This window comes from Pollachius pollachius (assembly GCF_949987615.1).
Source record: "Pollachius pollachius genome assembly, chromosome: 1".
NCBI classification, from domain to species: Eukaryota; Metazoa; Chordata; class Actinopteri; order Gadiformes; family Gadidae; genus Pollachius; species Pollachius pollachius.
This window is the reverse complement of record NC_136934.1, coordinates 30,082,697-30,096,222: the sequence shown is the minus strand read 5'-3', so window position 1 is coordinate 30,096,222 and position 13,526 is coordinate 30,082,697. Positions and strand designations below refer to the sequence as shown.

At 43.9% G+C, this 13,526-nt stretch overlaps 1 protein-coding gene across 3 annotated transcripts in view; it reads right to left on the bottom strand.

Annotated features, from left to right (window-relative positions):
* Positions 1-13,526, bottom strand: part of atp8b2 (ATPase phospholipid transporting 8B2) — a 40,098-nt gene that overhangs the window by 26,384 nt on the left and 188 nt on the right. For 2 of the 3 annotated variants that reach the window (XM_079735687.1, XM_079735688.1), the window contains exons 2-9: positions 8,378-8,445; positions 2,248-2,306; positions 1,970-2,083; positions 1,679-1,777; positions 1,461-1,522; positions 1,155-1,227; positions 573-643; positions 365-444 (exon numbers count right to left, since the gene is read on the bottom strand). In XM_079735687.1, coding sequence (XP_079591813.1) covers positions 365-444; positions 573-643; positions 1,155-1,227; positions 1,461-1,522; positions 1,679-1,777; positions 1,970-2,083; positions 2,248-2,306; positions 8,378-8,402 — 583 coding nt within the window. In that variant the 5' untranslated portion in view covers positions 8,403-8,445. Of the gene's footprint in view, positions 1-364; positions 445-572; positions 644-1,154; positions 1,228-1,460; positions 1,523-1,678; positions 1,778-1,969; positions 2,084-2,247; positions 2,307-6,447; positions 6,653-8,377; positions 8,446-13,526 lie in introns of all 3 variants that reach the window. The other variant, XM_079735686.1, reaches the window with a different exon arrangement.

The following is a 13,526-nucleotide window of genomic DNA, read 5'->3' as shown; positions in this document are numbered from 1 at the left end:
TGATTTGCTGAAGTAATGCACTTTACCAAGCAGGTGTGTGAGTGTATGTGTGTTCACATGTGTGTGTGTGTGTGTGTGTGTGGGTGGCCTTATTGTGATATGAGACTGCTGCATTGTGTTTATCAGTGGGTGGTGGAAGCGGTTGTTTTGTAAGGGGGAAATACATTTCTTTATGTACCTTTCTGTGTGTGCGTTTATTTGTTTTGCTGAGACATATCGGCATATAGTCAAGGATGGAAAATATGTGAGCGCTTAAGTGTTGACCTCCTTCTGCTCATCAATGGAACCGCTAACCTACAGAATTAAATGCAAAAATAATGGATCAGCCGAAAAACCGATTCACCCTCCCTCCATTTAGTCTCACCATCAAACGTGGCCAGGTTGTTTGAGTCTCCCAGCGCAGAGGTCACTGGCACTGACTGACGCACCTTCATGTTGGTCTCTCTGGAAGACACACAGCAGAAACACGCTACACACAGGCCGTCGTTTAACCATTGGCAATGCAGACTGCGGCAGTCCTCAGCTCTGGTGTGTGTGTGTGTGTGTGTTTGTGAGTGAGTGTGTGTGCTGACCCGTCAAGCTCAGCAGTCTCAATGTAACAAAGGCCGTGAGGTTCGCTGCTGGACAACAGCAGCAGGTCAGCCTGGAGGGAGAAGACAACAATAACCTCTATTAGTATCTCTCCCTCCAGATGATACCATAACAATATTAGCACCCAGTTAGCAGGGAGCTTGATGACACAGTGAGGATTGTGAGAAGCCACTTATAATAATAATCCATGATGACACTTTTATGGCTAGGGTTGTTTGCTGAAAAGGAACTAATTAGAGCTGTAGCTGTAGTTAGCAACGTCTAACAAAGCAAGGACTATAGATTTGATTCAATTACTATTTTAAATTATGGTGGTATGTGTGTACTTTGGTAACAGTAGCACATCTGTATAAAAGTGTGTAGTGAGGTTTTCCATTAGATTCATGTTTTGTTTTGTCACCATGTGTTTGTATGAGATAAATAAATCATAAGATAAGATAAGATATACTTTATTCATCTCAGCAGAGAAATTTAGGAAATATAGTAATATAATATAATAATATAGTAATAATATAAGTAATAATATAGTCGCCAGATGTACTGAAAAGATGAAAAACACTCACTGCCACAAACTGGTTGTTTTCCAGTTTAATAATATCCCCAACTCGAACATTCATCCACTTTTCGTTCTGAAGACTGAAAAGACAGAACAGCAGATTATGAGCAGAGTATTGAGTATTGACGTTAATAGCACAGGCAGCTCCGATGATACAGAGGGGGCAACAAATCAACTGCTAACATGCTAAAGGTTTGGAAGAAATGCAGAAGCCAAGCTAAGAATAAGTTAAAAATAAGCGAATAACAAGCTAAAAATAAGCTAACAATAGGCTAACAATAAGCAAACAATAAGCTGTTTACAGGCAACTCACGAGCCAGGGATGAGGACCTGAGACTGACGGTTGTTCACTTGGTTGTCACTTTTATGTCGAAACTGTGGGACACATTTAAGATATTATCAAGCATTAATTGGATTAGAAGTGTTACAATATGTAGAGGCATACTATTTGTTTTGTGTTTGAATGGCATGCCATTGTAGTTTATTAGTGTTCATGGTGGCTCTATTGGCTCTGTCGGTGTCCACACTCACATAGTCGTCTGTGGCATCCTTCACTGCAGTGATGCTCAGTACCAGAGCTAAAGGCACTATGGTCGTGAACCAGGGGAGGGAGGATATCTGAGGTATCAACTACACACACACAGACACACACACACGCACCATGCACGCACGCAGGCACGCACACACACACACACACACACACACATGCAAACGCACATGCACACGCACAAACACACACACACACACACACACACAGTCTTAGACATATTGCTTTCACATCCCTCTTACACACCTATGGATATGCAAACTTCCTTCCCATACCTGCAGGATGAGCAGGAACAGAAAGTAGGTATTGGCCACTTCCTGAAACTGCTCGAAGAGGTTGACGGGCAGAAAGGTCAGGACGTTGTACTTTGATGTCACGATGCAGTTACTCTGTTTATAGGTAAGAGGACAAAGACAGAGGAAGCATATGTAATCACAAGCTGCATGTGCTAAAATCATAACTGAAATCAGAAGTCCATGCAGACAGCGATCGAGACCAGACGTCCATGCTTACGGATAACGGAGTCGGAGTAGTATACTTTGGCCTTACTCACCGCATACTGAAATCTCTCGTTGTACTCTCTGTCATTGGCCCGCACCCTTCTCTCCTCCTCTGTGAACACACAGACCGGTCAGACTACCAGACAGCACAAAGCCTATATTTATTCCTCGCCATACATTATGTATCAGTGCAGGGGGATAGTCAGTGAATTCCTGGACATGAATATAAAAGTGCCCTGCATTGATTAATTTATATGGTAATAAAGACAAACACACACAGTCAGTCACCACTGTAAATCAATTATTTATCTATGGTTGGAGGTTCAACAAAACGTAATGATATTTTTTAAGTATTGTGAATACAATAATAACATGATTGTATAGGAGAATGAATAATATTTCCAATTTAACCAACAGCCCAAAACACCTACAGTCCGTGTGCCCGACCACTCGAGGTGGCACAACAGGGTTACATTTTTTTGGATAGGTATATTTAAAGGTCCCATGGCATGCTACTTTATGGATGCTTATATTAGTGGGCCCTTAATATAGTATTTGAAGATGTTTAAGAAATTCGAGCCAGTCCCACAATGTCCTTTCCACAAACATGCCCTTTTTTAGAGGCGGGTCAAGGTGGAGGGTGGGGGTGTGGCCCTGAGCAGCTTGCAGCCACGGTACCATGCACTCGCGTTTACAGTGGATGTATCTCAATGGCGAGGCGCATACAGCTTTTGGCCGTGTTCTGTAAATATTCTAGAACATTCCTGGAGCTCTATATCTAAATAATATCATATTATACATAGATATCTATATCATTTAATACATATTATCCCGGCCAAAAGCTGTGTGCCCCTCCAGACGATATTATGAATCTCAAAAGAATGCGTCGGGTTCTCCGAAGTCTCTAGTTCTTCCACTTCCACATCAATCTGAAGTAGACTGAACCATGACATGGAGGAGAAAGGGATTGTTGCCCACGATGTTGACCGCGATTGTCTCCCGCCGGAGCCCCACTGCCCACTGCCGAAGCACCACCGTCCGGCGGCACCACGGTTATCCAAATAACAAAGAAGTGTACAACAGTCGTAGCTCATTGTCTCATTGGCGGGTCAAATTCTCTGAGCGGGCAAAGCAGAAAGGGGGAGGTAACCTGGCCCCCTATGACGACATATTGGGCAAAATTCGAAATCGGAGTGTCTGAGCTTTCATTTTTCAAAGGTGGAGCAGGATACCTAGTGCTCGTTTTTACCACTAACGCCATTTCCAGCTACTGGGGGACCATAGGCAGGCTAGGGGAACTCATATTTATTAACTTATAAAGTGAAATTTTCATGCCGTGGGACCTTTAATAATTATTCACGGAGCCTGAGGTAGCCACGAGTAGTATAAAAAACTCCAAAAATAAACAAGATAACACTTTTTGCCGGGATTTCTATGTTTTTATGAGCGGTTTATTTGTTTTTATTAGTGTGACCGAGTTTGAGATCTCAATATTGGGATATTTCCCGATATCCCGAGTTAGCGAAACAATCAAATTGTGCCATCTTAGGAGGTTCACGTGTAGCATATACTGTCTGTTTATTGTATTTGGTCATGATAACCTCTTCTGGTTGGCACTAGCTTTGCCCCAGTAATCCTCTCAGAAAGGTGAGCCCCCTCTACAGTGTAGTGTACCACACTCGCTGTATGTTCTCAATACAGTAATTGTGACTAAATCACTTTGCTTGGATCAGGTCCCCTCCCTCCCCCGGCCCATGCTGTGTGCTTCCAGCATGGCCTGTGTTTGTGCTGATGATGTACGTGAGTTATCCACCTCAGCAGTCTGCCACAAGGCCCGTCTCCTCCTCTAATATTGATGAGCTTTTCAAAATCAAATGGCTGCCCTTTTTTCTGCAAAGTACCTCACACAGATACACATATTTATATAAATGCTAACACACACACAAAAGTACACACAAAAGCACATACACCAACACACAAACACACACACACGCACACCAACACAAACACACACCAACACAAAAACACACAACACAAACACACACCAACACAAACACATACGCTAATGTGCGTGCATAGACACAACAACAGGCATATTTACACAAACACACACAACACCCTCTGTGGTTTCCTGTGTCTTGATCTAAGGCTCTATAGATGCAGCATTTTGTAGCTCTTTCTGTCCACACTAACGAGGGTTACAACAAGAAGCGTAGGTACGAAGGTCAATGTGGTGAGACGAAATGCAGCTCAGTCCCTGCTCTCTGCTGTGTGTTGGTGCAGTTTAACAGTTTGCCTCCTACCTACAGTTCAGGAAACACCATCTGAGTTGTTAATGAGAAATAAATAAAACAAATAAGTTCGATTTTGGTCAAGCTATACAATAACAAACTTTAAGAAACTGTTTAGTAATTGTCTCACAGTAAAGTACACTTATTCAGGGGCTTAGCAAGTGTGTGTCCTACTGCACATTGTGTTATTGTTGACCAAATATGATTCTGCGGATGATCTCTTCCTGTCCCTCTCCTCCAAACCGTGGTGGCTCACATTATGAGATGATGACGGGCTCATAGAACTTACCTACTTACATTCTGTATTCATCAATGCATCAGAAAGCTTATGATATATATTCTTCAAAAGCTACCTCTGCATGACTTTGTGTATTTGTGTCCTTGTGCAACCTCTCAAACTGCCTTGAAGATCATTATGCTGTGTTTTATTTAAGACTCTCAGGCCTTGGGGAGATCTTTGCCTGCTCTTTTACTGGCAGAAGCCAAGTCTGCATTTAAAATCCACAGAAAAGACAAGAGGCGCGTGCCAGAAGACACCCACACACACCCACACTCACCCGCACGCACGCACGCACGCACGCACGCACGCACGCACGCACGCACGCACGCACGCACGCACGCACGCACGCACGCACGCACGCACACACACACACACACACACACAGACGCACACAACTAGAGTATGCTATAGTCTTGTCAACAACTGGTAGAGCAGATCAGAATAAAACATAAACAGGCTGGTATGTTTCCAGACCCATACCTTCCCTGTCAAAAACCATCTCTCGCCTGCTGCCCTGATTCTCCCCATTAACGTTTTACGATGTCCCATCGCTCCTGGACTCAAGGGCATCGCTAAAGTCCCGATGACGACACTGCATCGCAAGCAAGACCCTGATCAAGCTGAAGTCTATGAAAGATAGAGAACGAGGGATTTCACTTAAGATGAGGTGTGCCAACCTTTAAAGACAAATATACTGCACTCTATACCATAATACTGTCTCTCAGTAGCTTAGTAATCAGAATCCAGATTTTGTACTTTTGGGGGCTGAGGGGTTAGCTCAGGAAGGATGATGTCACCACGTTCTAGTATCAAGCTAGTCGCTGCTCTCCTCGTTTGGAGGAAGCAGGTGCCCTTAGCTCCGTCGATACCCTTGTCTCCACACAATCAAAACGAAGGCCTGAAAGAAGACAACAGTAACACAGATAGCGGCTTTGGTGTATGCAATTCAACCGACATTATAATTAGTATTGCAGGGGTCTCAGGGAAAGGACTACAAACGTTGGCTAACCTAATCAATTAGATGAGGCACACACACACACACACACACACACACACACACACACACACACACACCCACACACCCACAAATACACACACATGCACACGTTTTGATGATGAGTGATATTTAGGGATACGCGGGAACACTACGATTATTGTGGAAGATGACAAGTTAGGCTGGCGCCGCTAGGATTGATTCCTGTCTCAGTGAACCATGACAAGGACATCCACCATTAGTATACTATTGGGAACGCAAGTCCCTATTAACCACTTGACCACACACATTAACACGGACAAAAGACAGAATAGCACAACAAGCAACCAGACGTCCAGTACACCGGTGGCTGGTGACACTGCCACATTAACAAGTGCATTTTTATGGACCAACATCATTGATAGCCAGGATGAGGCTTTAGTGTGTCTGCGACACGAGGAAACCTCCAACGGTGCGATGAGATTAAAAGCAAAGGACAGAAAACTGCTGTATATTAAAAAACTTGAAAGTGAGGGTGGAAGACAGATGAAGTGGACAGATGGCAGTGTGTGACTTTGAGAAAAGGGGAAATATGATTGATGACGTAGATGCAGAGGGAATAAGGATGGTAGTCATTCCACATGAGATGATATGAAAATATGTTGGTCAAACATTGAAATCACTCAGTTCCTAATCTTCACAGAAATACCTGTTAGTCTCTTTCTCAAATGAGTTGCATCAAGTCCTTGTTGTTGTTGTCGTTTTTTCCGGTGAAGAGGCAGAAGCAGTGATAAGCACTTATCAGGGAGGTCTCTGGCAACAGTCATCATGACAAACTAATGCTCCGTAAACCGGATGGTGATGTCGCAGCCACAGATTTCAGGTGGTTTCGTCGACTGCTGGTGGTCGTCTCCCTGTAAAGGTGAATCTCACATGCTTCTGTACTCTCAGACTCCCACAGTGAAGTGGAGCATCCCACACAGCCGCCCCTCTCTCTCCCCCTCCTGCTCTCTCCTCACTCTCCCCTCCCTCCGCCTCTCCATTCAGCAGCACCCGTCCCGTGCATCCACTGCTAAAACGCTGAGGTCATCCTGTAGCAATGTCATTGTGTAATGCCCAGAAACCTGTCCCTGGCAGCTCCACTCTCCTGTTACGCTCTGGCAAAGACGCTGTCTAAGATTACATCCTCTAGAATAATATTGTGAAGGTGCATATGTCAAAACCTGTATTTTACATTAAAGTGGGTAACAGAATATTTGCCTTTAGTGGGCTCCACATTTATAACATAGTTATTGGCCAACGTTTAGGCATTCTGTATTCACAGATACTCAGGGGTCGCTAGCGATGTAACCCAATAGCTGCCTTCCATGTTGTCATGGCAACTGCCTCTGTGAGGCTCAGAGAGCAAAGCAAAGTGCTGAAAGAAGGAAACTGGTGTCCATCTTGGTATATGGGAGAGTCAGGGAAACGGTGGTACACCGCTCCGTAGAGCCAAGATGGCTCCAACAGCACTTCAGTTTCTGATGTGTTTAATGGGACAGGAGCACTGCAGTGGTTAGCGCAGTGCAGGCGCCCTAGCATACATGCGCCGAAAGAGAGGCAGACATGTCAATATAAGGTTGTGAACCTATACAACATCCATTTACAATGAAACACACACACACACACACACACACACACACACACACACACACACACACACACACACAAACACACAACGCTGCACATATTCTAGCAAGTATTATATGATCATTTGAAACATGTATAAAAGTTTTTTCCATGGGTTGAGGAGGTTAGGTCAGCACATCTAACATCCATGCAGACGTTTATCCATCCATCCAACCATAAACACATCCACCCAGATTTTCAGCCATCCTTCCATCCATCCAGATATCTATCTTTCAATCCATATATTATTCTATCCATCAAGACATCTATCTATCCTTCCATCTCTCAAGTTTTATTCCAGCAGCCCAGTCTTTCCAAGACATGTACAGAGCAGTTGGAGTTATGCTCTACAAATCTTAACTTAGAAGGCTAGATGTGGAAACCCCCCAACACATTCCCTTCCCATGCCCTTTCCTGCAGAATAAATTCAGCATTCATTCATTCATGTGTCCAGACTAACATTCTGGTCCCATCCACACCAGAATATCTAGGGACCCAGGGACTTGGGTTGGTGTAATGCACAATAGTACAGAATAAAAACTAATATTTACAGTAAATCGGTTTTACTTCAAAAATGTGTCCCTTTGGTCCTCCAGAACATAAGGACCCTCAGTTATGGGCCACAGAGGGCCGGTCGCACTCCTCAACGTGTACTCTGTGTTGAGTGTGTTGTGTGTATTGTATGTGTTGTGTGTGTTGCATGTGTTGTGTGTGTGTTGTGTGTTGTGTGTGCTGTATGTGTTATGCGTGTTGTGTGTGTTGTGTGTGGTGTGTGTTGTGTGTGCTGTATGTGTTGTGTGTGTTATGTGTTCTGTGCTTTGTGTGTGTTGTTGTGTGTTTTCTGTGTGTTGTGTGTTCTGTGTGTTTTCTGTGTGTTGTGTTCTGTGTGTTGTGTGAGTTTGTGTGTAGTGCGAGTTCTGTGTTTTGTGTGTGTTCTGTGTTCTCTGTGTGTTGTGTGTTGAGAAACTCACCTGGAGGAGGCCTCTTTGAGAACATCTCCACTCTGCCGCCGACCTTCCGCTATTTCCCATGGGACTGTCTGGGGAAGGGAGGAGGGTGGGAGGAGGAGGGAGGGAGGAGGGAGGAGAAAGACATGTTAGTTTTGCTGTACTTTGTACAGTCTATGTTTGTTACACCCGCACCGGAGTTTATTCTTTTACCTGCTTTTCTCTATTGTAGAACTAACAAGATACGCTTGCACACTTACACTTTACTGCACTTTGAATGTTATATCAATGGGAACATTCTGATGCGTGTTTAATACCGGGTTCAATTGCGTTAGGCTGCTATGTAGAAAGATTGACCAAACGATGGCTCTAGAGAGAGGAGTGCAGCAGGTACAGTATGCTCCGACACATGGGGACCGGTGGTCTGTAGGGCCCCACGTCACATCTCTGTATTTCAGAGGGTGAATATTTGTGGAATATCCAACATTGCTCAAAAAAGAAAAAGAATAGTTTCGAACGTTGTGTTGATCTGTGTGTTCTTTAAATACTTTCTTTAAAAAGCAGCACTGCTTTAATTTTCACTTCTGATATCAGGTCGACCTATTTTAAGTTCAACAACAATGACAGAATGTAGCACTGTCTCCCATAATTTACAGGGTATAAGGGGGCTGTCACTAGGGAGGACCCACTATACAGTGCCTTTCATCATAGTGAACAGGGTATTTTGGGGCTGTCACTGGTGAGGACCCACTATACAGTGCCTTTCATCATAGTGAACAGGGTATATGGGGGCTGTCACTGGTGAGGACCCACTATACAGTGCCTTTCATCATAGTGAACAGGGTATACGGGGGCTGTCACTGGTGAGGACCCACTATACATTGCCTTTCATCATAGTGAACAGGGTATACGGGGGCTGTCACTGGTGAGGACCCACTATACAGTGTCTTTAATCATAGTGAACAGGTATACACATGCACATGAGCCCTGGCCGTGGTCAGTAAATCCTGGTCATTGAAGACATTGGTCATTGTTATTGCACCAGCTGATACTCTTCTCTGTGTGACTCTTTGTACTGTGACTATTGCACAATAATATTATTCGGGATAAATAAAGTACTGTCTATCAATCTTATCTTATAAAACAGTAATATAATAAAAAACAAATGTATATTTGATCAGTGATGCAAGTTAAAAGGTACTGACTGCAAGTGCATTTCTGCCTCTCCACCCACTCTTATTATCAAATATCAAATATTTGCCAAATATGTTATACTAATTCAACAACAATTCAATAAATCGACTCATTTTGATTTTGATTTGTCCATTATGAGACATGTTATTAGGTTAAGGTGAGAAGGCCTTTTACCATACCAATTTACAGCTGTAATAACAAGATCTCAACATAAATGAAGATACAACTTTCTACTCTCTGTGAAGGATGAGGATATTTATTATGGTTAAAACTGTAGTAACCTAAGTGTGGGATTATTTAGCCATTTAAACAACAATGATCATGTAGGCCTATATGTCAAATATCAACCATGATACAAGGTCCCAATAACTATTAACCCGTATGTGAGAAAGTGAACCCCCTTCTCACTGTCTCTCACTAATCAGGAAACTGATTGTTGGAATTGTACTTATGCTGCAGTAGGGGGCAGTATGTCAGTCCATCTAGCCTTGGCCAGGAAATGTTCCCCCATGTTAGTGGTATGGCCTGACGGGCCATTTTGGTTTGGGTGAGTGAGGGTAGGTGCTGGCTTGATGGGAGGCCAGTAAGTTTTGCTATGGTATGCTAAAAGTATGCTAAGTTGCTAAAAGCTTTTTGAAACATTAACTCATTTTTGGACTTTTTTTTTAAGGAAATAAAACTTAATTTTATTTGACTAATTTTTCCAAACCAAATTGCCACCCCTCGTTTTTGGGGGAAGACGAGGAAGAGGTGGACAGCGAGGACGAGGTCAAATCTGGCGCAGAATGGGACAGAGGCTGTCCAGTGGTGATCTACTGGAGATAGAGGAGGAAGAGCTATTAGACGACAATGGTGGGGACCAAGCATCGGGCGGAGGGGTCCGTCCTAACCACCGTGCGTAAGCTCTTGGAGCGGGAGGCGTCCAAGCACGAGCTGCACTGGAGGAGTGTCCAGATGCAGCTGAATCAGCTCAGGGAGGACGTCGAGGCTGAACGGAGGCCTCCACCTGTACGATTGGCACCTGCACCAGCTTCAGCACCAGCTCCGGCATCGGCACCTGCACATGCACCTGCACCGGCCCCAAAACCTGCACCAGTAGCGCTCGTGACCTGGCCCAGGGCAGCCATCCCCAAGCTAGGAGAGGGTGGCGTCTGTCCACCAATAAGGAACTGTCGGAGTCTGTCCACCGATAACGAAGTGTCAGAGTCTCTCCACCAATAAGGAACTGTCAGAGTCTGTCCACCAATAAGAAACTGTCAGAGTCTGTCCACAGATAAGAGGTGAACCTGTGTTAGAGGCTTAGTTAAACTGTGTTCAGGCTCGCATCACCTGCTGGTTCTTGGCACTGCAGCCATACCGTTTCACAGTGCAGTACTGAGCGGGCAGCAGAACATTGGCAGACTTTTTGTCATGCCACCCTGTTGGCGAGACTCCAGAGGAGGAGGGAAATGTGAGAAAGTGAAACCCCTTCTCACTGTCTCTCCCTAATCAGGAAACTGATTGTTGGAATTTTAAATACGCCGCAGTAGGGTGTGTAGGGGGTCCAATTGGGACTAATTCCTTTGCTTATTTAAGGGGTGTCTCATTTTGTTTTGGGGGTGAGTGAGGGTAGGTGCTGGCTTGATGGGAGGCCAGTACTAAAGTTTTGCTATGCTATGCTAAAGTATGCTATGCTTTGCTAAGTGCTAAGTTGCTAAAAGCTTTTTGAAACATTAATTTATTTTTGGACTTTTTTTTAAGGAAATAAAACATATTTTTCCAAACGGAATTGCCACCTCTCGTACTTGTCCACACTCTCCAGTCCAGTGAATACGTATCCCACTCGGGGTGACCATGTCGGTCCCTCACACCGTAACTTTATTGACGTTGACCAATCCCTCACTGTTTACTTGGGTACCTTTGTTCCATGCAGTTTTTAGTTGGTTAAAATAACAATCTTATTGATTACTATCGTGTGTAGTCTAATGTAACATTCCATATTTTTTTTAAATTGAGGACCCTGTCCACCAGGATGAGAGACAGCGTACATTGGGTCCTCAGTAGTGACAGCCCCCATGTAATCTGTTCACTATGAGGAAATTGAGGAAAAAGAAGATTGTTGTACAGCTATTACCAATGACAACAAATAAGCAATCAGTAACTCCAGACCAGGAAGTGACCCTTGGGAAATTGACATTCTCCATCCGGTATTCACTGAGAAAAACACTATGTCACAGTTTGCTGAGCTGCTCGACAGAAACAAGACCAAAACAGATGCAGAAGAAACACACATACACACACAAACACATGCACACACACACACACACACACACACACACACACACACACACACACACACACACACACACACACACACACACACACACACACACACACACACACACATCTCCCCTGGCTGGCAGAGCCCTAATGAGGTAATGATGTTGAGCAGAGAGCTCTCATCTGTTTCTATGGGACTTAACATCCGAGGACAGACTGTCTGTTCTGGACAAAGAATATTCAAATGCATCTGCTTAACCCACTAATACTGCACTTCCATCCGGAAGATTCTCCGCATCCCTTTATTCTTCGCGGCTGCCAAAATCTTTCCGACAAGGTGTTCTCTCCAGTCAACTAAAGTGTATATTTCAATTTACATTTAGCAGACGTTTATATCCAAAGCGACTTACAACGGTTAATGCACACTAACCGACAGCGGAGACAACCACGCAGAGCGACAGCCAGCTTGTCGGGAGCAGTTAGGGTGAGGTGTGTTGCTCAGGGACACCTCGACACTCAGCTAGGAGGAACCGGGGATCGAACAAGCAACCGTCCTGTTACAAGTGAAACCGCTCTACCTCCTGAGCTAAGCCGACCGCTAGAGTGTAGAGACGTGTGTGTATGTGGGGGTGCGGGACTATAAGCCTGTCACTGTGTGTATTCAAGCATTTATTTGTACATATATGTGTGTGTGTGTGTGTGTGTGTGTGTGTGTGTGTGTGTGTGTGTGTGTGTGTGTGTGTGTGTGTGTGTATCCAGGGATATACATCTTCCCTGAGTTGTAACCTAGTGGGGAAGATGCACATGGTGCTGAGCCCCAGCCCTCTGATAAAAAGTGCAGCTCTCATTATTTGTGAGCCTATGTGAGGATCATCTTTCAGAGGCTGGCGCTGTCTATTCTGCTGTCAGGTGCATTGCCCTGCTAGCACCATTCTGGCTTTCTCTTCTCTTCATAACATACCTATATTAAGTTATATGCATTCTCGATCTATTGACGACCCATTGCAAACGTTCTCCGACTTCCAGTTTATTCCCTCTTCTCTGTTACACTATACTGTATATTCTAACACTTTATTTATGCATAAGGCTTTATATAGCCCAATAGATCCTGTAGTTGATTTGCCTTTCATCATACAACTTTTTTCAAACACTTAATAATGTATTAAGCACAACGCATGAGAATAGTGGAAACCTTTATAAACATGTCCTAATTTGGGGAAACGTGGTTTCTGAACTTTCGGTGCCAATTTACTTTTATCACAAATGAAAAACACAGATAAGCATAAACAAAGGATTCGTTGTATACCTGTGTATACCTACATTGCAAAGTAAAAAAACATTGTGCACTGAAGTATGGAAGTAACGATCGTGATTCGGGACTAAAAGGGTGGTCCTGTAGCTAGCAGTATAGTTTGGTCGGAGTCGCTACGTTTTTCTTTTTGTAGAAGTAGCGTGTTAAAATAAAGACCTGGTAATGCTTGACCAAGGTTATCATCAAACCACCCTTACCATGGATTTCATGACAATAATGTATCTTATAATTGTGTTGATCTGTTGTAATAAGCTCTTGATGGTTTAACGGAAGCTCTAAAAAAGCGCAGCATAACGGAAAAGGCTATTGATAATCAGACTCTTTATGAAGATACCACGACCTATTAGACCATTCATGGTTAAGTCCTTGTGTGATTGACACTATGTAAGAAGTGACGCTCCATTAAGA